Source organism: Odocoileus virginianus, chromosome 3 (genome assembly GCF_023699985.2).
Source record: "Odocoileus virginianus isolate 20LAN1187 ecotype Illinois chromosome 3, Ovbor_1.2, whole genome shotgun sequence".
Lineage (NCBI taxonomy): Eukaryota > Metazoa > Chordata > Mammalia > Artiodactyla > Cervidae > Odocoileus > Odocoileus virginianus.
In genome coordinates, this window is record NC_069676.1 from 41,702,028 (window position 1) to 41,729,727 (window position 27,700).

Below are 27,700 nucleotides of genomic sequence, written 5' to 3' on the forward strand. Positions count from 1 at the left end.
AGACAGAAAACACAGCAGACTGAAATGAAGGAAATTATAACATCTCCCTGAAGACATTGAAAAAATACTTGAAAAACTAGAGGGAGATGATCTTGGGTTGGAAGGCTTACTGTTGTTAGGAAACAAGATACTCCAAATTATGCCAAACATTTAATCTAATTCCAGTTCAAATCAATTGGTGGGGTCTTGACAAAACAATTCTCAAATTTAGCTAGAAGAAAGAATGTGCAAGAATAGTGGAAGAAATTTTGAAAAACATGTTATGGTATGACATTTTTTTCATACCAGGTATCACACAGTATTTCAAGAATTACAATGGCTAATAAGGGGACGGGGAGAGGGAAAGGGAAAGATAGACATAGCAGAGGCGTTGGTGGTGGTGGTGGTGGTGAGGAGGGCTGAGGGAATTCCAATCTTTGAGTTCAGCACCACATTAATGGTCTTGATTAATTTTACAAAGTTCTGGCAACTCAACATTGTGCAGCCAACATTTATTAACTCTTATCCCTTGGAACACATGGAGATCAAACCAGTCAATTCTAAAGGAAATCAACCCTGAACATTCATTGAAAGGACTGATTTTGAAGCTGAAGCTCCAATACTTCGGCCACCTGTTGCGAAGAGCTGACTCACTGGAAAAGATCCTGATGCTGGGAAAGATTGAGGGCAGGAGGAGAAGCGGGTGACAGAGGACGAGATGGTTGGATGGTATCACTGACTCAATAGACATGAGTTTGAGCAAACTCCAGGAAAGAGAAGGACAGGGAAGCCTGGCATGCTGCAGTCCACGGGGTCACAAAGAATTATACACAATTAAGTGACTGAACAACCACCCCCACGAAGTGTCAGGCATTACACACAGAGGGGTGGAAAAGACTGGCCCAGTCTCCGGCCTCACGAAGCTTTCTGTCAGGAGGAAGGTGAAGAACATAATTGCTAGTGTGATGGGCATGACAAGAAGGGGAATGGGGACGGGGTGTGGGAAGACTTATCAGAACAGAGCACTCAGATGCACTCTCTCCACCTCACAAAGGAAACGCCACCCTTCCTTCTGCCCTGGTGCCTCCCCCTCTATTGACAGCAGGTTTGTCCTGTGAGCTGTGGGTTTGTGTACCTCAGTGAGGCACGTGGGGGCCAGCACCAGCCTTGAAGACAGGCCTTTGCCCCTGCCCTGAGGTCTGGTGGGACTCTGGACCCATGAAGAGGTCAACTTGAGCATGCACTCGCATCCCCTGGTGGGAGGGTGGGGTGGGGGTGCTTGTTAAAACAATGCTGGGCCCGACCCACGGTGTTTCGATTCCAGAGGGCTGGGGGACTGGTTTCTACTTGTCAGGTTGTAGGTGAGATGCTGGGTCAGCCCTGATGGGGAAGCTCTCACAGATGGATTGAACTGAAAAAGGTGGCAGCGTTGAACAAAACAAACCCTGACTGAAAGTTGAAGGTGTGGAATCATCCACTCAAAAACAACGGTCTATTTGCCGGGCAAAGACACCTGGGCCTCCAGGGGCAGGGGATAGAAGACGGCTCCCGGGCGCCGAGAGGGGCACCCTGGGCCGGACTGGAGGTCTCCAGTTGCTGAAACCATCCTGGGGGCTACAACCACTCCTCCTCAGACCTCCATCCGTCCATCAGCCGGACTGAAGATGGGCCTCAATCCTCAAGCGCTCCTCCTCCCAGTGGCCCCGTCCCGTCTCATCTCCAACTCAGGACCACCAGGACACTTTTGCTCATGCCCTTGGTTTGGGATCCTGTCAGTCTTCACAAGAGCTGAGGTCTCTGGGGGCATCCCTTATCCCCAAACCTGCTACTGTACCTTCTAGAGCTCATGTTCTACCATCAGCAAAATATCCTTTCTCCTCGAACTCTTCTGTGAGTTCCCTTCACCTTCTCACTCAGATGGAAGCCTGGTGACACTCCTCCTGCAGCCCCTTAAGTGGATGTGGCTCCCTCTCCCCTTTGTCCCCCACCCCGTAGGCTGGGAGGTAGGGCAGACCTTCTCCTTCCCTTCTCCAGAAAAACGCCAGTTTCGAGTTTTCTGTCCCAAGAGCCTCATTCCTAGATTCCATCCCCTCACATTTCATCCAGGACGTTGCTCCAGCACTTTTCTCTCCCTCCTGTATTAGTTCCCCGTTTCAACTGGATCTTTCCTATCAGTCCACAAATGCGTTTAATTTCCATCTTGGGGGAAAAAGCCCAAACATCTTACCCCTGCTTCTCTCCCCAGCTGTGCCTCGTTTTCCTTCTTAGAAATACCCTGGAGAGTTGTCCGCACTTGGTGGCTCTCACTTCTTTTCCCCCCAGAGCCAGCCCCAGCAGACCCCCCAACACCATGGAAACATCTCTGCTCTGGGCCTCAGTGACGCCCACCTCCACTGACCCGATCCAGTGGCCAGTTCCTGGTCCTCACCTTCCCTGACCTACCTCTGGTTGAATTCAGCATAGCCGATCACTCCGTCCCAGATACCATACTCCTGGTTTTCTATCTCTGTGGCTTTGTCTGTGCCTTCCTGGCTGCTCTTTCTCACCCCGCACCACTCCCGCCAAGGCTCTCAGAGCCATCGTGCTCGCTTGCTGGACATTCTCTATCTGTCCTCCTTCAGCGTCGACCTTGGTAGACTTTAAACACCACCCACCCTGTGAGGCATATGGCATTTATTCCTCCAGTCAAAACCTCTCCCTTCAACTCCGGACTTAGATACCACACGGGCTACATGACACCTTGTCTTGATCATGTCACCACCAGCTCCTGATCTTCCTTCCCCAAGCCTGCTCCTTCACCCTCTTCTCTGCTCAGCGAATGGCCACTCCTCCTCCTTAAAGATTGTTTGGAGGCATCTTTGACTTTCCCACCCCATGGACACAATGTCATCTTTTCAGTAAGGCCTTGACCTGCCACCCTACCTAAAGTTTCCAGCTTTTATTGGCATCTCCTTATCCCCTCCTGTTTAAAACATTCCCCCCTTAGTATCTTCCACCCTTTGACTTGCTCCACAAGGATGGGGATTTTGGTGCCTCCACTGCTGTTTCCAGTGCTCAGCCTGGTGAGTGTTATGGAGAGAAACTCAGTAAACGCTTGTTGAATGAATGACGATCCTGAGGATGACGTGGTGTTGGTGGCAAGGCAGGGTGGAGGTGGGATGAGGGTGGGAAGGGAGATTCTTAGCCAAGGGAACAATCAGTGCGGGGCAGGGCAGGCGTGTCTGGGAGCGAGGAGTTCAGAGGGTAGGAGCATGTGGGAGGCATGGGGCAGGGCCCAGGTCCCAATGTGTGTGCACATGTGGACTCCTGGGCATGGCAGCTGCTGTTGCCCCTCTGAGAAACAGTGGCCAGGGCCTCCAGTCCCATGGTTCCTGGGAGACTGGCATGGTGGAGGCCAAAGTAGCACAGCTCAGCCAGCAGCAATGGGAAGGGACCCTGCAGACTGACCCAGGCCCCTGGGCTAGATCAGTGCCAGCAGCCTCCTGGGTCTTCCCGGCCCCACGCCCTGCAAGGTGGAGTGGAGGGTAGGGTGGCCTGTGAATGGAAGGCAGACTCCAGGGCACCAAGGAGCTCCATCAAGAAGCCCATTTTGCCCTGCTCTGACCTTGGCAGAGTTGAAAACTGGTACAAGGATGTTAGAGGGAAAAAATAAAACCATCCCATCATTTGGGTAGGAGCCTGGTCACTGCTTACAGGACCCAGCTGTGTTCCTTAAGTGCGATGGGGCATTGCTAAGACTGAGGTGGTGTGGACCAGGTCTGAGTGAGCACTGTAGCCAGAGCCATGGATCCAGCCTCCTGCCAGGAGAGCGAGGGCCTGAGGAGAACCCTGAGCAGGGAGGCATCCAAGACATTGGTACCCGAGGTCCCTGTTTGGGTAGGTTCCCATCAGAGAAAAGTCCTGCATTTTCTTTGTGAGAGACTATCCTCTCCAGGGTAGGGCTGGGCAGAGATGCAGCTCTCTGCCAGAACAAGGCAAAGCCCAATTGCTTTCCTTTGGCCCTGATCTCCTCTCTTCCTTTGTGTTAATTCACACACCAAAATCATTCAAAATTAATGTTGTCCTGGGTAAACACATTCATTTCCTTTTAAATTTGCAAAGCCTTCCCGTGAAAACATTTGAATACATAACCCAACGGCACATTTTCTTTGGGAAACATCGATCATTTCCAAGGTGAAAGGCAGCATAAATATGTCTTAAGTAAGAGGCACATTCACAAAAGTACCAAGCTGCAGTAATCAACAGATTCGGGAGATTACTATTGTGTTTTGGGAATGAATCGTTACTTGTCTGAACTGTGGGGAGGTCGAAGGTGTTTTTAATTTAATGGATTAATCATTTATGTCGGAAGTTTTTCCTCCTTCTTATGGAAGCAATGCAGGAGGTTTGGATGAAGTTATAAATCATGTCAGTGTTTGGGTCTCATCTCTGGGAGGCCTGGTCTGTGGGGAAGTTATACTAATAATTTGAGAAAGAAAGGAAATAGTTGCCTAGAAGTGTTCCCTTTAGCAAACCAGATCAAGGCAGAGCTCTGGATGCAGAAGCCCCAGAGGGCGCCCAGAAGCTCAGCCTGTGTGTGTGCAGTCCTGCCCCTGCCACCAGGGAATGGAGCAGCTCCAGGGAGAAGTCTATATTTTATTCCTGGCCTGGCAACTTCCTCTGGATCTTGATCTTCCCATCTGTATAATGGGTTGCAAGCTCGTGAGTTCAGATCATCTGTGTGCACCAACTACGGTTAAAATAAGGTTTGAGACAAAACAAAATCTCCCCCGTATCTGTCCCATCCTGGACTTTGAATTACATCTTTCCAGGTATTTCCCAAGCATTTGACACACATCCTACCTCATCAGGCCTATAAGGCAGGAGGTATATTGTTATTCCCATTTTACAGGTGAGTTTACCCACCTAAGATGTATGTCAAGGAAGTACCAGCACTAGGACTTGAACTCAGCCCTCTCTGGCTCAGAGTTCATGTCTTGACCTTATGACAGAGGTGTCTCCAGTTTGGGTCTGCACTGTGTCTTGGGTAGAATAGCCTTACCCAGTTCCTATTCGTCTGAGTGGTTTTGCATGAATGATTTCTCTGTCTCCTGGGCCCACCAGCTACATACTTGGCATGCCTGCTGGTCACCTGGAGAATTCTGAGCCTTCTGAAAGGCAGGGGGGCTGGCCAGGGCCTCCCCTCCCCACTTCATCATCCTCCCCCTTCCTGTCCTCACTCTGACCGAGGAGAAGCTAGCAGGAGGAAATGACATAGAAGATCACTCCCTTTATGTCCCAGGCACTGCCTCGGCTCAAATAAGCCACAGCTTCAGGCCAAGAGGAGACCAAACCTCACCACCTGCAGCACAGTTGGGTGACCACACCTAATTCTACACAGGTTACTAGGGGACATCTTTCATGCTTTTGACTCATGCTAGGGATGAATGACAAAAAGGAACAAAACCTACAGATGAACCTGTTACTGCTCTCTCACAATTTCCTAACAAGATGACCCAGCAAGGTAGCATTCCTTTTGTACTGAGCACGGACAGTGCCTTCTCTCCTTCCCAGTCCTTCTGCCTGGAAGCCCCCAAGCCCACTGCCTCTGTGAGCTTTCCCCAGCAGCCCAGCCCTCCTGACCCTGGGACCCTGAGCAGCATCAGTGTCTGCACAGTGGTCTGCCGAGCCCACCTAGAGCTGGATGACCAAGCTGTGCAGGTCACCAACGTCAGTCCTGCTGAGGGCAGCGGCTGCCTTACATCTATGCTGTAAGTCCTTCACTGGATGCCTGCTGCTTCTGACCTGAGCTCAGCACCTGGGGCAGGGGTAGGCCAGGCAGGTTTCCTGTTCCCTGTCTGCGCCACCCCCCACCCCCCCCACCCGCAGTGTGCCCCCATAGCAGATCAACACCAACCTGCCGACTGACCACACCTGGATTCTCCAGCAGCCACAATGCAATGTTCCAGAGTGAAGGGGTGGAAAAAGCATCAAGAGTCCAGACTTTGGTGTCAAGATCTATTTTGCAGTTACTAATTGTAGGGCTGAGGGTCCTGGGCAAGTAATTTAATCTCTCTGTAGTTTCCAACCCCTAGTTTCCTCATCTGTGAAACAGAGAAGGTGCCCAGTAGGTATCTGGGAAGCGTTCTACTGTAATTGTGCCTTTCATGCCATTCTACTTTCAACAGCATCTTCCCGTCTTCTCACACAGATAGGATGGTCTACCCTCTCAGTAAACACAGCGAGCTTCACTCCTGGAATACACTTCCGGAAAATCTCGTGTCTTGTCCCTGGTCAACCAGCAATGGACTCGTCCTTGGGAGGCAATACTGGGTCTACCTTAGTGCTGTCTCCCATGAGGAGCTGCTTAACGGACCCAAATGCCACCCCAAGTGCCGGTGGCCAGCTCAGCCCAGGGACCTCAAGGGCTCCTGGAATGAGGCCCACCCGGACGGCCTAGCCTGACCACCATGGAGCCAAACAGTGCGCCATGGAATGAGACAGAAAGCCTACTGCAAAATACAGAGGTCCTGGGACTACCCTGGTGGCCCAGTGGTTAAGAATCCACATTGCAATGCAGGGGACATGGGTTTGATCCCTGCTCGAGGAACTAAGATCCCACATGCCTCAGAACAACTAAGCCCACAGGCCATAACTCCTGAGCCTGTGTATCACAACTCGAGTCTGCGCCACAACGAAAGATCCTGTATGATGCAATGAGGATCCTGACTGTGCAACTAAGACCTGATGTGCCAGATAAATAAATAAATAACCAATAAAACTATTAAAAAAAACCCACAGAGGTCCCAGTGTGCTGCCTCTGACTCTAGGACTTCAGCTTAAAGAGAAGCCTTAAATCTCTCAGCAATCAGAAAATGGATTGCGAGTGGCCTCTCTCTGGATCTCAGCAGGGAGGTTTTGCTGTTTCAACTTCCCAAGGCCCCAAGCAGTCCCTTTAGCAAGAGGCTGGTGGGTGGGTATGGAGGCTTGAACAAAACTCTCCAGCTGCACAGTCCATTCTCCACCTGAGTGGTGACAGGAAGCAGCCTAGTCTCTGCTTTAAGGCCAGCAGCACATGGTGTCCACAGGCCTGGGCCCTACTCCCGGATTCGGCACCGGGAGGGAGGAAGTGGTTCATCCCCCATCATAAGCTCTGTCTCAGAATTCTGGGGGAACACGAGGCAGAAGGATCCCCCTGCAATTTGTGTGGACCTGAAATTTGTGTATTGAAGGTATTTAAGACCACAGCATCTCCTGCAGAAGACTGAGGTGAGGACAGGTTCTCACTCGTGAGTTACTCTGGCTCCTGGGCAGGTGGATTTCCCCGCCCAGGCCCCTCTTCCCACAGACCTGTTCTGGAGGAGATGAAGGGGACCAGGCTCAAGCCCACTCCTATGCCCTCGGTTCTTATGGGGCGAGGGCAAGATGTGAAGGGTTGGATGGAGGATCTGGGAATTCTTGATTTCCCATTTTCAGCTGGTCTGAGGACCAGAGGGAGCTGTGCCAAGTCATGTGGAGTTGTGCAACCACGCATTCACCAACACGGTACGATGCTGGGTACCACTTGCCAGATATAGATGGCAGTGCCCTCTTCACACTGCAGAGCACACAATCTGCCCCTGGAGTGACCCAGACACTGCCTACCGGCTGCACACACAAATTGAACTCTGAATGCCAGCCTGGATGGCTCATCCAAGGGATGTTATAACTAGGAACCTGTGTGTTATTTCTGATGAAATCCAGAAACTTCACTGTACATCTGGAGTCAAGCCAACAGGCATAGCCACAAAACCCCAGAGGATTAAGTATGCCCCAGCTCAAGGGAGATACTAATAAAATATGATTTAGGCAGTATGAATATAAAAATCCCTAAAACATCCTATAGGACAAATGCAGAGGCAAGCTGGGCTTACTCTGTTGTCCTTAAATGGCTTGTCATCCAGGATCCCAGAGGCAAGTGATACTGAACCTCGTGATGCAATTATCCTCAACACTGTGTACACTTTATCTCAAAACAGAAGCCCCAGACACCGGCTGCCACCAAGGATCTGGGGCTGACTTGGAGCTTTCACATTATTCTCTGGTGCATGGACACCCTGCTCAGGCTTGCTCGGTGCCAGCAGTGGGGCCCAGCTGGGCATGGTTGGACACGTCAAATTTCCCTGGGGTGCTGGCCCACCTAAATGACTCACCCCCTCCCACCTGGACTCACTTCATCAGAGGAGGCTTCAGGGAAGAGCTGGACTGGGAAGTGAGTTAGCAGACTCTGCCCCTGCCCACCGCCCCAGTCCCCCTTTACACATGGGAGCAATGGGACACTTTGGGGTCAGGTATTTTTTCAAGAAGACAGAATGCAAGAGAGGAGGAAGGTTATTCTGAGCAGCCTTTGGGGAACACTTTGGGGCAACAACATGCATGGAGCCATTTACTAACCATTCACCTGCAGGACGTGGGTCTGGAACAGCTGCTCGTAGCCGGAGGCATGGCAGGTGTAATTGCCCATGTGGATGGTGGTCACCTTGGTGATGTAGAGGGAGTCGTCCTCTCCGAAGTCCTGCTTGGGCAAGGAAGACAAGATTGGCTTCTCTGTTGAGTGGGCTGGGGAGGACAGCCAGATCTTGGGTTTTGCCAGAAAACGGAAACCCTGTAGGTGTGAGGAGGTCCTTTCTGCCTGGCCCCTTGCTCAGCCAGAGCTGCCTGGGCAGGAGGACCGCCGCATCACCACCGTGCTGCTTGCCCAGACTCTGTACGTCATTTTACGACCTGATTCACCTTCTCTGGGAGGCCCGGCTGAATGCCTTCCCCGGCGCCCTCCATCTCCATTTCTACAGCTGGCCTCACCTGCCCCACCTGTTAATCCTGCTGCTGCTTGGCTGGTTTCTTGGACTCTTGTCCACCTGTTGAGATGCTCTGGAGGGTGGCCTCCTTTGCAAACTTTTTCTTAAAAGACTGGATAGCAAATATTTTGGCTTTGTGGGCCATAGGGCTCTGTCAACTACTCAACTCTGCCTTGAGGCATGAAAATAGCCATACTGATACCTAAATTCGTGAGTATCACTATGTTTCAATGAAATTTTATTAAAAAATGGGCTGGGCTGCATTTGGCTCACAGGGTATGGTTTGCCTATCACTGGTTTGGATCTTACCTTCCTCCCCAAATAATTTCAGGCAGCTTGCAGAGATCTGGGTAACCCCAGGGAAGGAAAACAGAAATCTGACGAAAATGAAGGCAAACAAAAACAAGGGCAGGATGTACAAGAGAGCAGGTGGGACCGATGCCAGGCATTCCATGAGAGATGGCTCAGTGATAAGCCTTGTCCCTGTGACATCTGCAGCCTCATTGTGGGGTCCGATTTGGCCAGTACGTGGGGAGAGATGGGCAGGAGGGAGCTTTGGGCTGATCAAAATCACCTGCTAAGCGCAGGGTATGAAGCACTCCCCGGGGGCTTTCCAGCCAGCTGCCTCTTCTGCAGAGCCCTGCACAATGCTGGCCCCATCCAGGCACTAGCTGCAGACAGGCTGAGGATGGAATTACCTGGAGTTTCAGAGAGTTTGGTTTTAGCTACCAAACATGTCTGAGGTGCGGTACTCAGAGCTTATGGGGCAGAACAGGTCCTGACTCCCTGGTAAGAAACGGGGCTGGCAGCACTAGCTGCGAGGGGGAAGCCCGGTGCTGCACTCAGGAGACTCAGGTTTGAACTCTGTCACAGACCAATGTCCCCTCATCCCTCTGGGCACTGGTTTCCCCTGCCTGGAAGTTGTGGAAAGTTCTTATGCCCTGTCTGCTGATGGGAAGCATGACAGACATCCAGCTGCTCCTTATCTTCTTATTATTTTTGAAAAACTTATTTATTTTTAATTGAAGGATAATTGCTTTACAATACTGTGTTGGTTTCTGCCATATGTCAACATGAATCAGCCACGGGTATACATTTGTCTACTTTTCTGATTATCAGAAGATGCAAAACTCCTCTTGACCCCTTGGAGACAATACCAAACCATCCTTCCTGTTATTTCTCTTGTCCTTCCTGAGCTCCCTTCTCCCACGGAAGCAATTTGGTGGTGGGAGGGACAAAGGCCACTAGTCAGTGTGGCAAGGGCCCAGCCACAACCATGAGTCCTTTAAGGATGCGTTCTGGCTAGTTAATCTAATGAGGGGTGCAGGCCCAAGTGAGGTCTGGGTTAAGGCAGAGGCTGGAAGGTGGAAAGTGGATGCATGCAGCCTGCTCTTGGTATCAAGGAAAATGACACTCAGAAGTGCTCCCACTGGGGTAAAACATTGGAGAAGGCTGCAGGAACCCTTAAGAGTTTTCTCTGAAACATTGCTCTGCTTTAAAAAGCCCCATTCCGATTACCCAGTGGAAGCTTCAATAATAGAAATAAAACACCAGATAGCTGATTTGTCCTGTGTCATAACAGAGTCATAAAGGGTTCATACCTGAGTCGCTTATGAAAAGTTAATAGTCACTTCTGGGGATGACATATTTCTAATCTGAGCTGTTTCCCATGTTAAAACCTAAGTCTGAAGGAAAATACATTTTGCTTGGAGTCTCAGAGTTTGGAAAGGCATCTTGAGAGGGCTGAGGAGCTGGGTGTGGCCACTACCTTGGGAACCCCTCTGTGCCTCACTTGGCTGGTTCCCAGACAGACTACAGACTCCAACCCAAAGGGCGACACCAGATCCATTTGCTCTCGGAGTTTGGGGCTGGGGGTCCCCTGGCATTTCCCTCTGGGCTGCCTTCCTGAGCCTTCATGTCCACAGCCCTTCCTTATAGGAGGGCCCTTGTAGCCAGTCTCGGGCTCTGGCACCCTCTGCCACCTCCATGGGATGGTGTGGTCATGGGGGCTTCAGGCGAGAAGAGCCCCCAGCTTGAGGTGCCCAAGGTCCACTGCAGGGAGGTGCTAGGCAACAACACCAGCTCAGCATCCACGAGCTAACCGTGCGCTGGGAATCTTGACACACATCGCCCGGTTTAAGCCTCAGAAAAAAGCCCTGAAAACCGTAAAGCAAAACAGAAGCCAGTCCCCATGGGATGAGAAAGTAGAGCCCTCCTGCACAATATGTTCAGAGTCTGACCTTCTCCAGCACCTCCACTGCTACTAGCAGAGGCTCGATGCAGTGACCTCCACCTCCGCGCTCTGCACCTGCCCCCCGCATCACAGCCCAACGACGCCCCTTGTCTTACTCCCATCCAGCGTACTGTTTGCCACCTGTCTCCCTGACTAGCATGTGAGTGCCCTAGGGGAGAGCGGGGACACTGGTGCCCGGTGCTCACTGCTGTGTCCCCAGTGCCTGGCGTCGGGCTGACACAGGGTGGCCCTCAGTAGATACTCGTTGAGCAGACTGTACAAGCTGCTGAGCTGGGCTCTCTGCACTGGTTCTTTGGGTTGGACAATGGACATGTCCAGGATGTGTCCTGCCTTCCCATGCGCCCAGATGTCGCCAATCACACAGGGGTCCAAATCAAGTGACTGGTAGGGAGGCAGAGAGCCAATCTCAGGTCTTGTTCCCACTTCCCCAGCCTGCCTCCTTCCCCACACTGCATTCTCAGACCTGGGCACGCTGGGAGGGCTCCACACATGGCAGCAGGCAGAGTCCATGTAACCCCAGACTAGGCTCATGGCTTCTGTGAGCCTGTAACAGAGTTGCTTGGAGAAGGAAATGGCAACCTACTCCAGTGTTCTTGCTTGGAGAATCCCGTGGACAAAGGAGCCTGGTGGGCTGCTGTCCATACAGTTGCACAGAGTTGGACACAACTGAAGCGACTTAGCATGCATGCATGCATTGGAGAAGGACATGGCAACCCAAACCAGTATTCTTGCCTGGAGAATCCCAGGGACGGAGGAGTCTGGTGGGCTGCTGTCTATGGGGTCACACAGAGTTGGACACGACTGAAGTGACTTAGCAGCAGCAACAGAATTGCTTAGCCTCTGGTTTTTCCTCTATGTTCCTGGGAGCAGAGGTGTGATCCCTCAGGTGTGGAGGGTGTGGGGCTGCTGGATGGGTGATGCACTACTTGGAACACCTAACTCATTACCAGCCTGTGACTCAGGCTCCGGGGAAAATGTGATTCTGTACTAAAAAAAAAAAGTCTCTGGGCTGAAACAATAGGCATCATATAATTATAGAAAAAAAGTGCATATTGTTTTCTGGGACACGAATACTGGCTACAGAAATCAAATTTCCCTCATTGGATGTAAAGAAATTACTTTAAAAATTGATTTATAAGAAGTTACATAAAACTAAAGCTGCAATCCTTTCTCTCCTGGAGGTTCTCTGAGATGAGTCTGAACACTGCTATCAGTGCTTGATTGCATCTCTGTAATTGTCTTTTTATGGATGGCTTTTTTTTCTTTTGCTCTGATGCATAGAAATGTATTAGCAAAATCAAGGTTCCTTCCAGAAATAAACAGATGCTAGATTAGACCATTCTTTGTATTGATGCACATCCGTCTTTGGAAAAGAGATGATTTTACTTAAAGAAATGGTTTTTGCCTTTTAAGAAGCTATTTTCTAGGTATCTGCCCTTAATAAAGCAAGCAATTAAACAAGACTTAAGTATTAAACAATATTTAAGCAGAGGCAAGATGGGAGATGTTGTCATAGTGATACATGTGAGTCAGGTCGAAGTAATATGAAGATGGGCCATCAGTGCTGACTATTTAGTGACTAAATGTTAAACACAAGGACTCTAGAATGATTTCAGAGGTGAGGTTAATGGTATTGTCAATGCTGGGCTTCCCTTGTGGCTCGGCTGGTAAAGAATCTGCCTGCAATGCAGAAGACCTGGGTTTGATCCCTGGGTTGGGACGATCCCCTGGAGAAGGAAACGGCTACCCACTTCAGTATTCTAGCCTGGAGAATTCCATGGACTGTACATGGAGTCGCAAAGAGTCGAACACCACTGAGCAACTTTCAGGTTTCACTGTCAATGCTACAAGTTAAAACTCCATTTAGAGACATTTATTCCAAACTTTTCTAACTCTGCCCTTCTCAAGAGCTTCCTTGGCTCTCTTTGGAGAGGATGGAGAAGGTAGAGGGTCTTTCCCTCCCAGCTGGTTTGATTCTGTCCCCCTGAATCTCATGAACCCTAGCATCCCACCCAAACACTGCAGCGCCTTGGTGATGGCAGGTCCTCAGAGATGTCTGCACTGCACGTGCCCCCTGCATACAGCACTACCTAACAGGTGGACAAAACACCTAAACCACCCCTCTAGCCAGACCCCTGGACACACCCCTACCCTCACCCCACATAAGGAATTAGCTTGCTCCCCTCGGAAGCAAGCAAGCAAGCAAGGGAAACTGTTGTTTATTTTTGCTCCCCTCTGCTGCAGCAGGGTCCCCAATACAGCCTTGCCTGAATTTCTTGTCTGGCCTCTAGTCAATTTCTGTTGACTGAAGGAAGGCCAAGAACCCTGGTTGGTAACAAACTGAAGTTTCAGACCATCTAGAACCTGCGGCCTTCATCTGGGAAGCCTGCGACCCTCCCTCGGGACACTTGTATCATGAGTCCCCAAGCCAAGAGGGCATTCCCCACTCCTCTAACCTGGATCACACTGTCAGCCAAGACTGCTGATCAGCATTCCTGCTGTTTATGAAACATTCTGGATAGGATTTGATTAAATTTCCTTCCATGGCTCATTTCAGGGACCAACAAGGCTTGCAATCAGGAATTTTCTCCTATTATGGTGTTTAAAACTTGAATACACTGCTGGAAGGGGTATAAACTGGGTGCAACTTTTTTTTTGTAGGGAGATTTGGCAATATCCATCAAAACAGAAAATGTGTCCACCCTCGATGGAGTTACTCCACTTCTAAGAACTTTAACACCTACTACAGAAATGTGCAAAGAGGTATGTACAAAGATGCTCACTGCAGTGTTGTTTGCAGATGGTAAAGCCTAAAAGCAGCCTGAATGTGAAGCTCCCTGGTCTGGGACTTGGAGCTCTGCATTTTGGGTCTGGAAGCTGGATCAGAACCTTCCTGAGGAAACTGGTACCTTTGAGATGAGGCCAGAAGTGATCACGAAGCACAGGTACAACGGGGAATGAGGGGTGACCCTGAGGAGGCCACTGAGAAAGCTAAGGCCAGATGAGGTACCTGGAAGGCAGAGTCCCCCATGAGCTCTACAAGCTGTTGTACCATGGGCCAAGCGCTGTCTCTAGGAGAGCTGTGGCCAATCCTCCTAGTGGTTTGAGCTCATCCAAAGCTCAAAAGAACTGGGTATGCATCTGTAACCAGGGTTTATTTGACAGGAGCTGGAGAGAACTGGCCAAAGCCTTTGAATGCTTCAAGTAGAGTGTTTTCCAAGATCTTAAAACAAAATGTACCCAAGCGTTTAATGAGATTATTTTAATGCAGAACCTACAACCACCGTCTAGCATGTTGCAAACAGCTCTCCATGCTAATCAAATGCCTCTCATCTTTTTACAATGGATTCATGACTGGTTCATATAAAGACAATAAAAATTAAATGAGTCATGAGCTCCTAAATCATTCTCTTTTGGTCTTTTTAATAACTCACTTCCAAAGAAGAGCTGGCTGAGAGCGTATGCTTCATTAGAGTTATTTGTTCATGGTTTTACACCATTTAGGCATGGGAAAAAAGTGAACCTTTTAACACATCCTTCAAACACTGCCACAAATACTTTCTTCTAATGGGTTTTGTTTTCTGCTTTTATCACTGTACTCTGCCTGTCGACATTTGAAAGTCCCAAATAGGGAGATTTGGTGAAAGAAAAAACCAACAAAAAAGAGTGGCTCTTTCAAGTCATTTGCAATATACTGGGGTTTGTTATGAGCTTTTTTTTTTTTTTTAAAAGAAGAATACAATAGAAAAATGTTTCCTCTCCCTGAGAATATCTTCTCCACACAACTCCATGTGCTGGTCTAAGAGCTTTCTGCCTTCTCTTTGCGGCAGAGGCCAGCAGCTAATGAGACCTGGAGCACCAGACACGTGGCTGCACCCAGAGTGGACACACCCACTGGGGCTCAGGCACTGTAGGCATTACTGCTAGAGCAGAAGGTAGGTCCAGCTGCCCCAGAGCGAGACCCTGGCAACGCTGGGTGCTAGGTGCTATTGTCTTAAGAGCAAGGAACCCATGAAGCTCTAACTGGGGTGTGCAGGTTGGTTCCAGGCCCTGGTAAGTTCCTGAAACCCCCGAGTGACAGAATTCCACTTGCCTCATAGGGGTGTGATGAGGAATAAATGAGATGATGCTTCTGAATGGACTATCTCAGAGACCAGCCCCCCAGACACAGCAGCGTCTTGGTACCAATGGTAGAAATACCTGTATTAATGCTAGCAAGGATTTGGGGATCAGCTGATTTCTGGGACTTTGGGGATGTCTTCTCCCTGCTTCAGCTCCCCTCATGGGCAACACCTGTCCCTGGGGACATAAGGGACAGTGAGGAAGACAGTTATGTGGCGAGGGCAGGTGACATTGTTGGAGCAGGGGGTACAGACTGGGTTTGGGGATGGTCCTTTCACTTCCTGAGTAGCCGCCGTGTGGTCTGGGCAGGGCACTGAGGCTGGGATGGGCCCTGCTTCTGCCGACGGTGTGGCAGCCTCCCCCGACTCCCAAGAACACCCAGTGTGTAGGCCCGGCTAGGTGAGGAGTGTATGGATCTGCTGCTGAGATGGGCCCCACCCCGGACTGAAGCCTGGGAAGATGGAGGCTCTGCTGTCCGGGTTAAAAGGGGAGCTTCCTGGCTCCTGTGCAGGACTCACATCCCTTGGGGCCCTGTCTCCCACGTGATTTCCTTATCACAGCGCTGCATGACCCCAGGGCCCAGAGAGCCCTCAAAGGGGACCCGGTTGGTCCCCTTCCTGCTTCGGTACCTGTGGTGAGGGCATCTCACTGCCTCCTAAGGCAGAGTCCTTCCCTAGCATAAGCTCCCCCCACAGGCTCTGTTTGTGGCCCCCTGGGATGATGGGGTGCCCTTCTCCCATGTGACCCTGTGCTGTCTGAGCAGAGCAGGCCAGAGGCCGGGCAGGCTGACCACAGGTCCACGGGGCAGGGGTGGGGGTGCTGGGAGGTGCAGGGTCAACCTGGCACATCAGCATAGGTGCCCTCCCGGCCAGCAGCCTGGCCCGAGACCAGGGCATCTTCTGAGCTGGAGCCATGGCCCTGGGTCCTTGAGGGTTGAGGCAGTGGGCGCAGGGCCAGGTCTGAAGCTGCCAGACCCACAGCTGCTCCTGTAGAGATCCCAGCAGTTGGCTGGGACATAAACAAATTACAAGCAGCCCTTTGTGAGCTCCAGAGATTGTGCACAAGTAGAAACCATCATGCAAACAGGAGGAGGTATCATAATCCAGAGACCCATTGCCGGGAGCGGGGCAGAATTCCCACCCCAGCTTGGGGGCACCTGTCTGGGGGGTCTTTGCCCTCTTGGTACCCAGTGCTGCCCTCTGCTCGGGGGGTTTGTTTTTCCAGGTACAGCTGAGTCAAGGCCCGTCATGGTCCGGGCTGCAGTGAGATTGAGGTGTCTTGCTGGGGGGAGGGCTCAGGCATCCTTGAGAGGGAACACCAGGTCCCTAGGACTGGCTACACTGTGCTGCGTTGCCCCCTCGAAGCCAGAGTGTCTTTGCTCTATGCTCTGGCACTGGGCTTGTCGCTCAGTAAGTGAATTCAGAGGCGGGCTCCTCACGTGTGCTGTCTGGACAACGTGTACACACTGGCGACTCCTGACTGCTCGTGACAGTGACACTGCTCACTGGGGAATCTGAGGGGCTCCTCCTTGCGCAGCTCCAGGCTAAACGGGTACATTTACTTTCTGAGCAAATATTATTCTGATGCTTGGGGCCTCCTTGATGTTGGCAAGTCAGAAAAGTTTAATTACATGTGTCATTAGCATGGCATTCTGTAATAGCTCTGTGACCGAATTCATTAACGGAATTCTTAACAGATAAGACAAGACAAATTAATATTTTGTTGCCCATGAAAGCTTCTCATTAAGAGAGTAGTGAAAAAGTGATTAATATTTTGTTGCCAATCAAGATGTCTCATACAAATGACAAAGAAAGGAGGCCCACACCTCTGTGCGCTCTCTAATCTCCCCGCCTTGGGTTTTGTAAGCTGATCAGCTTTCCCTGTCATTGCAACGTTTCAGAGCCAGTCGCTCATTACAAGCCCTGTGATCGTGTTGTGTTTCATCTCTGACTACGGCAGGAGGGGGTAGGCGCTGAGATGCCACAGGCTGGGGGGCGGTACGAACCCACCGATCCGTGATCTTTGCTCTACCAGGGTAGCCACCTGGACTGTTCTCCCCTGACCCGTCTTGCTTCAGGAATGCGCTGTGTATCCTGATGACCCAGCCCTGCCCTGATCCAGCCTAATTTCCTCCTACGGCTACTCCCCCTCACCGTCCAGAGAAGGGCTGTGCTTAATGAACCCCTGCGGTGTGCCAGTCACTGGGTGGGGTGCCCCCCACCAACAAGCTCAGCCTGAAAATGCCCTCTCAAGGAGGACCACCTCATCTCCACTGCCCCAGAGCATCTCTGCAGGCTCAGAGCAGGTGCACGGCTCACCCGGGGCAGCCCTGGACCCACTGGAGGTGCTGGTCAGTGTCTGCCCCTGGATGAATCAAGGCTGACCTGAATCAAGGTGACGACAGGCAGCAGGGACCACCCCAGAGTCACATCTGCCTGACGGGGGCCTCACCAGACTGCGCCGACTGCTGGGTGGGGACTCAGGCTGCAAGGGCTTGAGAGTGCTGTCTGGTGGGAAAAGTAGTGATAATAGAAATAATGAAAATAAGAGCATAATAGCATGGACATCATGTACTAAGAAAGAACTCATGTGTCTTTTCATCCTCATTACTGCCCTGTGAGGCAGGATCTACTATTCATCCCCTTTCCACAGAAGAGGAAACTGAGGCTTAGAGAAGTCAAATGCCATTTCCAAGGTTGCTAAGCCGGTAAGTGGTAGAGCTGAGACCTAAACCCAGGTCCCTTTGACCCTGGAGCCTGTGCCCTTCATGAGTAAGGCTGTGCTGTCTCTCTCCTCTCTTGAAGGCAGGTGTACATGTGTGTGTTTGTATATGTGTCTGTGTGTGCGCGTGTGTTGTGTGTGTGTTTGCACGTATCGGGCCAGGACCCCTGTGGGGCTAGCACTGCCCTGCGCCCTCACTTGGGGGCTTCTCAGAACCACGGGGCCCTGCTTGCTCGTGGGCTGCTCACTTGCCCAGAGGAGCGAGTGTTTCCTGTGAGGTAACGAGAGGCCATTAATCTCCAGTTGCACCACAATTACCCAAATTGCTAACCTCTCTGTGAAAAGTAGAAATGCAATTGAGTTGGTGCTGGAGGCATGTTCGAGGGAGGGGAAAGACACTCAAAGTAATTTAATTAACTGATGGCAAGTGCATTAAAAGGAGCTCTGCCTCTGCCTTTATTTCTAATGTCTTTAAATAGAGCATCGAGCAATGCACACGGACGTTCAGACACAGGCGGGCCTGACCTAGTTCTGAATTAATCACCACTGGCCAACCGTGGTTAAAAGCTGACAACCCACCTTGAGAGGTTCGCACGCACAAACGTGCACCCCAGCAACACACATGACATGCACATGCACACATACATACACACCCTAGTCTTTACAAGCAGGACACTGCCTTCCCTTGCTAAGATCTCAGACAAGCCCTGGGCATCTTAGGCTCAGAGGAAGAACTCTGCCCACTGAGCACCTGACCAGCAAGCAGTCAGGCTTGTGCTGGCACTGACATTCAGAGGTGGGTGGATACTGTCTGTGCTCACTACAGGGGGGAAACTGCAAGGAAACCATCTTGCCTGGTGTGATAAAGGTGAGGGAAGGGCACTTGTATGCCTCTAGGGATGGGGAGCTCACTATCTGATGTGATGGGTCACTCCAGTGTGGGGCAGGGCTGATGGCTGGAGTGGTGCTCCAACCAAGCAGCCCCAATTGGTCTCTTTTTGGGGTGCACCCTGGCCCTTTGTGCTAGTTCAACTCATGGGGTCACACAGCCCAGGCCAGCTCCTTCTGCCACAGCACCTTGACCCGCACCTTACAGCCGCTAGCGTGAACTGACCACTGACTCCACAGGTCTTCCTTCTTGGGGCCAAGTGGCCCATTCTGGGTTGGCCTGTCCTGAGCCAAGGAGACTAGGGCTGCTTGTCTTCTGCCTGAAACTTGAATTCCTGTCACTGTAGCTCAAGACCTGTTGGCCATCCTGGCAGCTCCCTGCGTGGGTGACATTACTCCCTCTTCTCACCATGAACTCCTGGGAAACCACCGTGCCCGCACCTGTGCCAAACCAGGGCCAGTGCATATTCTTCAATCCTTTTATTCCTCAAGACCCATAGAAGGGAGGCACCACTAACATTGCTTTTCCAATAGATTAATTCACTGAGGATCCATTTAGGAAACTGTCCAGTCATAGAGGCAGAGTGGGGTGATGCTGGGACCCGAGTGCAGAATGCCTGGGGCCCTCAGAGCCCAGGAGGCCCCCCATTGCTCACGTTGGGCTGTGAGGACACAGGGGCTCTCTCTTTTCCTCTTAACTCATCACATCCATATCCTTGCCCAGCAAACAAGACCCCTGGGCAGGCCCCTCTGGTCTGATCTCATTTTCTTTTACCTCGCCCCCTGCCCCTGCCTTCCAGCCAACCATCCCAGAGGCCACCTCTGCCCTCCACAGGGGGCGCCCTCTCCCCAGTGTCCAGCTGTCTGTGTCCTTCCCAGCTTCAGGATCTAGAGACTCCCTGGGAGGAGAGAGAGCATCTGCCCCCACAAGCCAGATGCTCTCCCCTGCCTGGGAACCTCCTGCCCTGCCCACCAGGCCTCCCCCTCGTATTCACCTTATTCTGGGCCTGGCTGGAAGTTTGCAGACACTGTCCATCCATCTCTGCACAAGGTGGGGCTGATACTTCCAGACACCAGATAGCAGGCTGGATGGCACCAACGGGGGATATGAAAAGAAAGCCCTCTGGCCCCGCAGCTCCCACAAGGCATCTCACACAGCTGGCTTCCCCAGGGGGTGGGTCTGAGCTCAGACAGAGCCTGGTGACTTACATTGATGTCTTCCAAATCCAGGAAGTTCAGGGCCAGCCCGTTGCGCCTCCAGACGATGGGTGGCCGCAGGTCTCCACGGATGGCGCAGGTCAGCACCGTGCTGAGTCCCACAGTCACTGTGGCCACACTAACCTGCTCCTCAGGGGCGAGGCTGAGCTGCACCACCTCTGCAGGGAAAGGGGACACTGTCAGCTGCAGGCCCAGGAGGTGAGGTCTCTACTCGAAAGGATGTGGACAAGGGGATCTACTGCAGGTCAGGGGCCCGGGGAACTTCAGGGATCAGGAGCATTATCTGCAGTGGGCTGGCTAAACAGACAGATGGACACAACTCCTGGGAGAGGGGCCATGACTTATGTCAAAAGCTCCAAGGGCTCTGTGAGTCACGTCAGGTCAGGAACCACAACCAGTGCAGGGGAAGTGTCTGGGCTGTGGATCTGTGAGTGGAGCCAGGGAGGTGGGCTGCTGGGGCCATGGGGCTGCCCCGCTGAAACTGGGGAGCCAGATGCACCGGCCCCGCCCTGTGCTCACCAGGCCCCATGGAGTCCGGGCCTTGCCAAGTGCAGTCAAGGTCCGCTGGCTGGGCCGACAGGTTTCTTGCCCACCTGGGGGCAAATTAAAGGTTGTGCTGTCTGCAGTCTGGGGAGAGAACTAGTTGACCTTTGAAGGTTTGCTGCTGCCTAAGGAGCCTGTGAACTTGGATTTGGGTTTCTGTTCAGCGACCGTGCACTGCAGCCTTTAATTTTTTGAAGTGTACTTTGGGCTGCACAAATGACTAATCCTTGCTGCTTCACACTTGATAACTGGCATTAAGACTGATCACTTGTCAGGCAAATGGGGAGGGTCTAAATTATCTCCCTTTCAGAATCACAGACCTTTTGGAATTCTCAGGGTTAATGAAAAAAATCAAACTTAGGCTACTCAAATGTCAACATGGGATGAGGTTTGGAGTGGGGAGTCGCTAGCTTCACTGACTGCATGGCCACCCTACTGCCCTTCCCTCATATCTTCTTGGGCAGCTTGGGGAGGCAGCGTGGGCGGAGGGAGGCGGGCTGGCTCTGGGGGCCTGGGTTGATTCTGTGATGCCGGCAAAGGGTGCTAGGACCTGGGGGGCCCTGACGGGGTGGAGCAAGGCCCAGAGTTGGGACCTGAGCTCTGTGACTCAGTGGGACATGTTTGAGCTGCGACCAGGCGGCACACCTAGGCTCAGACTCTCTTGCTAGTATGTGTATGTTGGGGGGAGGGGGTGGTGGAGAAGGGGAGCAAAAACCATCACAGCAGGTACAGTGAGAGCTGGTGCAGTAGAGACCAGTCCAGTCCTGGGCAGCAAAGCCTTCCCCCAACTATAAACATTCACGGCCCAGCCCTGGGCCCACAGAGATGAACACGATATACACTAGGTACTTAATCAGTGCTTGTTGGATGGCTGAATGAAAAATGAAGGAAATAGAAATACAGAAGGAAAAAAAGGCAACAGGCCAGTGGAGAGGGGACAATCACACACAGGAAAAATGGGACTCCTGGTGAAGGAGCCACATGAGGAAAAGATAAGCACCGGATGATTGATGTAGACGCAAACGGCATAATATTTTATAAACACTAAAGTGATGCATTTCAAGCTCCCTTTTAAATCATGTTCAACTTGCTGCCCTCCCACCTCTGAGTCATGAGGCTTATTGCTCAGGGCAGAGAAGGCACTAACCCCCCTGTAGCAAGACCCAGGTTTCAGAGACTCAGAGGGGCAGAGACGGGGAGAGGGATTTACTAATATTGTTTAACTCCCGCTGTACCCAAGTACAGAGGAGACTGTTCTCCCTCCTGGGATGAGCCTCAAGGCCCTATGGAAGTGGGAAGGGGCATGGAAAGCCCCCTTGTCCCCAGGGGAATAGGGAGGGACACAGCGGGAGGGGCAGAGAACTTGCCTGCTAGTACGCAGGTGAAGGGAACCAAGGATGCTCAAAGAGGAGGTTGAACCCTCCCTCACCCGGCTGGTACCCCTCCCCACCTAGAGTGACCACACGGGCGCTGCAGAGAGCCAGAGTCTGCATTCAAGGGGCCAGAGACCCCTTGATCCTGAGTGGTATGGAGGGGCCCAGTGGTTCATGGCTGGGCCATGGTGTGCCCTGCGCCTCTGTACTTGAGGACGGCATTGGACTCTCAGACCTGAGCCTGACTGTGCCAGTGGGGGCTTGGGAGGCCGACCTGTCAGGGATCATGGGACTCTGGACTCCACCGGGCTGAGAGTGCCCAGACCAGGAGCACAGTGGTGCTGATCCCTGCTGAGGGTGCCTGCGGGCAGGGTGACCAGGGGTCCTTGCAGTGGGGACCAGAGGTGGCAGAGGACAGCTGGCTGTATGCTCCCCTCTACATTCGGAAACACAAAGTTGTATTTTAAACAGTTGTAGAAAAATGTCTGGAGGAGCCTGTAGCACAGGGCTGAAAATAAACAAACAAGCAAACGAACCCAAGTGGGAAGCCTGTGCGGCTTGCCATCCGCCACTGGGACGGCTGGTTCCCACATTTTTCCTGAGCATGCCCCAAGCATTTGTATGTCTGAAGATGTGCGATTTCACGGGAAAGATTCAGGCAAAATTAGAATGCGTGAATACTGACAAAACCATCATAATTCTGCTCCTGTCAGCTACACAAATATTAACCAAACAGCAAATATTTGGATCATTTAAAGTTTAATTAAATGAATGTTTTATTAGATTTAGTTCATGTCAATATTCCCTAGGTCCTTTAAAAATTCTAGAGAGATTTATGGCCAACGAGCTGCTCCTCACTGCTGGTTTTTTTTTTACTGTTTAACACATGTTCCCCGGCAGGCCCCACTTCCCTGCTAAGTGACCTCCCAGGGTGATTTCCCAGCGAGGGAAAAATGAGGCAGCCTCACAGGTGGGGGCTTGAGTGAACTGGGCAGATGTGGGGCTGTGGCTCTGGACACCTGGCCCCCGGTGCTGCCGGAGATCCCCAAGCAGCCTTGGGCAGTTCCCTTCCTATCCCTGGTCCCCAGCTGAGTCAGGAAGGGTTGGTCCAGGAGGGCTCTGGGGGCCTGGCCCATTTTTAGGCTCTGGGCTCTGCGTGCATGGCTCTGAGCAGACGTCCCTGTTCATCCTCCTCTGTCCTGCCAGTGCCTGGCTGCTGCTCCCCCAGCGCCATCTGCCTCTGTTCCTTGCCCACTTGCCGTGATGGTACAAATGATGCCTCAAGGGGCAGCATGAACAGATGCCAAGCCCCAGGGGTTCCCTCCTGATGTTCCCTGAGCCCTCCCTTCCTCTCCATCCGGGTCCCTGAGAACCTCCTGTGTGGTCACTGCCTACCCCCAGCCCCCAGTTTGCCCCTGCTGCCCCTGAGTGTCCTGGAGGACAAGGTATATCATGGCTCTGCTCAAAAGCTACCAGCAGCTCCGCGTCACCCACAGACTCATCATGAATTGAGAACAGTCCCTGACCTTGCCCCATAGTCTCCCAGGTGACTCAGTGGTACCTGCTGGCTCCTATCCCACTGTGGTTTGGGGCCTAAGCTTGTGCCTACTTGGCACCTTCTACTTGTCTATTCTGAGACCCTTAGCCCCAGTCTTTAGGATGACCTCATGGGATGTTTTTGGGATCCTGCAGCCTTCACGTAAGGGGAAACTTAGACAGACATTGGGTGAAGAAGATTGAAAGTTGTCCTGGTGAACCTGTCATGACTTTTTCAGGCTTAAGTAACAGAAATTCTACAAAATGCTCAACATACTTAGGAAAAGAAAAAAGAAAGGGATTGATCTTCATGCCCATAATTGGGAAAGCTCAGGGGTGGAAGAGACTGCAAACATCCAGGGCCCTTGACAACGGCACTCTCATGGCTGCAAGGAGTCCAGGGGTGGCCTCATGCTCCCATTGTCCCTGTATGTGCGATCCTGGAGAAAGGGCCCAAGTCTTTCCTAAGGGCCCTGCAAAAAAGCATGGGCTGAACTCCGACCACCCAGACTTATTTCCTATGTTCTTTCACGAAGCAATCTCCCAGGCCAGGTGATGAAGTGCTCTATAGTCACAGGACTGACTGACCCACAGCCCTGGGCCATGTGACCGCCTCTGGACCAGGTGGATGGATGGTGAGAGGTGGGGGTCAGATGTCATGACAGACAGGGTGTATTGGGCAGATCAATACCCTGTGGCCATGGAAGACACACAGAGAGGTCCTCTTTGGTTCCCTCCATTCCTTCGCAGCCCCATCTAGAAGCCTAGACGTGATGAAAGATGATAATGGGAAGATGGGTGGAGCTGTGTTGTGAAGACCATGAAAGTCATCAGAAGGGAATGTGATCTCAGTTATTGCACCCACCCCCAACCTGCCGGGTGGCACTAGTGGTAAAGAAACCATCTGCCAATGTTGGAGAAGAAAGAGAGGCGGATTTGATCTCTGGGTCAGGAAAATCTCCTGGAGGAGGGCATGGCAACCCACTCCAGTATTCTTGCCTGGAGAATCCCATGGACAGAGGAGACTGGCGGGCTATAGCCCATAGGGTAGCAAAGAGTCAGACATGATTAAAGAGACTTAGCATGCACACATGACCTCATGCCTACATGCCTGCTCACTAGAGAGTGACAGCGGAGGGCTTTGGGGTGGTGGTGTGGACCAGCTGAGGGGACCCCACAATCCTCTTAAGTTTCCCATTGTGATAGGGACCAGAGGAGGGCCAAGCAGTCTGGGATTTGTGGAGATGGCCCTCATTTGTGTTCAGTGAACACACTGGCTGAACGACTGTGGGCTGAAGCTCACCACTGCCCAGGCACGCCTGTAGATGAGGGGACTCAGATGTGTCTGGACCTTGACGCTGCTCTGGTGGGGTCAAGAGTCACTGGAGCGGGAGGTAGAGAAGCCACACTGCAGCCCTCCAGGGAGCAGCCTGTGGAAGGGCCAAGAAGGACCCCTTCCAACTCTTGACTGTGGCTTTGCTGCTTCCATGGTGCTGACCATCTGTGGTTCCAAGGCCACTAAGGCCACTCTGTGGGAAGTGTCCATAGGTTTCTGGGGCACCAAGCAACAAGACCTGCCTTGTGCCCAGAGTATGTTGGGGGCAGTGCCAGAGGGCTGGGCTGGGGGCTCCGGTCAGGTCTGGGGTGAATACATCTGTAGAAAGAGTCTAGAGTCTCTAGAAGGAGAGGGCTGGACTGGGGAGCTTGTCCAGTACTGCTGGCAGAGGTGCCCACAGAGAGATGATGTCCTTGCTTTAAGAGCCACAATGGAAGGTTGCCAGGTAGTAGGCAATTGGAGGAGGCCAAGGGAGATGGGGTTTCTCACAGCTTGGGACATCTGTCTCCCTATAGGCCAGGCCTTCGGACATTAGTTGGCTTCCCATTATTCCTCGTGGGAGGAGGAGGCTCAGGTAGCATTACCATGACTACCAAAGTCAGCGTGGGTGGCTCAGCACAAGAGAGACCTTCCTGCTTCACTTGAGGCAGGAGAAAACGGGGCTCAGGCTGAGCAGCTGGAACCTGTCCCCTGTGGACAGATGCTTCATGATGAAGATGATGGCAGGAGTGAGGAGGAGCTGAGTCCTGCTCAGATGAAAGACAGAGACATCACAGGTTTCTCATTCTTGAAGTCAATGAGCTCTCCCAAACTACATGTGCACAGAAAGATTCTTCAGAGCTCAGAGAAGGGAGGGGGCTCCAGACCATAACATGTTCTGTCAGTTTCCCAGAAACCCTTGCCCTGGAATCCATTCTGGCTAAGACATGTGCATGCACACGGTTGGCGGTGCTGAATCCGACCAAATGTGGACTCAGAGTCAGGTAAAGCAAGATGATTGGCCAGGGGAAACTTGGAAGACCTGCCCGGTATAAGTGATTTAAACTACCCCAAAGGCATGACCCTTTCTCTGAGCCCACCTGTGTATATCTATCCACACTTACTTTTTTCCTCCTAATAAATGCTTTACTTGTTTCACTACTTTCCACCTCTTAATAATTCCTTTCTCCAAAGCAGAACTTGTCACTGGCCACTAATCCTGGTGGTCTAGTGACTAGGATTTGACACTTTCATTGCCTCAGCCTGGCTTCAATCTCTGGTCCAGGAACTGAGATTCTGCTTCGAGCTGATGCAGGCTGAGACACCTGAGATCCCACTCAGCAGGCTGCATGGTGGTGGGGGTCCCCCAGGGCTGTCTGACCCTCTGGTAACCAGCACAGTGCCTGGCACACGGCAGGTCGGCTTCAGGTGCAGTCCTGGGAGACACGTCCCTGGCTCTCAAGGCCCTTCAAGCCAGAGTGGCAATGCCCTTGGTTTTCCAGACACAGCCCTCACTTCCCTCCCCGCACATACACCCTCTGTGCTCCTGGAGCTTGGAGAGACGGGGCAGTGTGGGGGATTAATGGGCCCACCACAAGCAAGTGAACAAGCACCCTTCCTGGAAGCAGGAGGCCATAAAATTTGAGTCGCAGGAGAATTGGGTTTTAGTTCCTATTACAGCTTTCCCTTAATCTCAGGCACTATTTCTCACATTGACTTGAACTCGATGAGACACTCATAAACCCATCAGCACCCTCTCAAGCAGGCTTCTGTTGCTTCACAGCAATAGAAATTAAATTTCTCAAATTCCTGTCAAGTTGGCGTTAAGTTTTCTTATGCTAGAAATGCACTAATGGAACACATTCCTACCTGGACATTTGCCATTTTTCAAATGATGCTCTTGGTGGAAAGACTCTGTCCAAAGCTCAATCTACTGGCTCCCACATCCCTGTGTGGACTGAGCTTGGCTCAGGGGCTGGCTGGGAACCAGGGAGGCCTGGAGAGAGACCCCAGACCAGGTGCTCAGAAACCTACCAGAGGTGGCCTCTTTTCACACTTCTCTTCCAACAAGCAATGTGCTTCTCCCATGCCCCGGGGGAATCCCCTCCCCACCAGTGGCCTGGGAGTTGCCAAAGCAGTGTGGCCCCGTGTAACAGTCTCTACTAATCTGGTCTTATTCCTGTAACCAGGGCCATGCTATGAGACGGTGAGTGGGATAGAAACCAGGGTAGAGTGTGTGTTGCCTAAGGCCATCTGACCAAGTAGGGGACAGGCAACGTCTAACTGCCTGGACCTGATGGCCTCCCCTGGCCCTTACAGGGCAGGGCTGCTGTGGGAGGTGATGGGGGTGTTTTGTGACTCCCCTGGCCCCCTCCACCAGGGCCTGCCTTTCTGGGCTCCCTTCAGATGTCTACTGAAATTCTATGGGTGGGAGGCTGGGAACACGTGGTCTTTCATCTCAACCCTCATGTTTTGAGCACTGGGGCGTGTCCAGCCTGGGCAGGAGCCCTAGGCCAGCTAGACTTGCACGCCTTCAAAACTTCCTGTTTCTTTATGCATAATAAGACCCCATTTTTGTGTCACTGTTGGATTCCCTTTGGCGTGCTTTATTTGGGGGAGGGTAATAAATTTGCTAGTTAATTACCTCCAGATGTGGGGGGTAATTTACTTTCTCAATTGACTTATGTTGTTTGGGGTTGCTTCAAGAATTTCTGCAGTTTAGTTATTAAGTTCTGCTCTTTGATGTAAACAGACACCTTTATAAGCTGCATGAAGACAGACTATCTCTTTTATTTCTTTTGTATCCCAGCACCTAGCACAGTTCCTAGCACATAAAAGGGCTTAATAAGTAATATTAAGCAAGTAAACAGTTAGGGTAGTGTTCATTTAACAATTATATATTGAGCACTTCCTATGTACTAGGACACAGTGGGAA

The 27,700-nt window shown here is 51.8% G+C and overlaps 1 protein-coding gene across 5 annotated transcripts in view; it reads right to left on the bottom strand.

Annotated features, from left to right (window-relative positions):
- Nucleotides 1–27,700, bottom strand: part of FSTL4 (follistatin like 4) — a 657,291-nt gene that overhangs the window by 36,689 nt on the left and 592,902 nt on the right. For all 5 annotated transcript variants that reach the window (XM_020908080.2, XM_070465356.1, XM_070465357.1 and 2 more), the window contains 2 exons: nucleotides 19,990–20,156; nucleotides 8,392–8,512 (listed from right to left, as the gene is read on the bottom strand). In XM_020908080.2, the coding sequence (XP_020763739.2) occupies nucleotides 8,392–8,512; nucleotides 19,990–20,156 (288 nt within the window). The remainder of the gene's footprint in view (nucleotides 1–8,391; nucleotides 8,513–19,989; nucleotides 20,157–27,700) is intronic.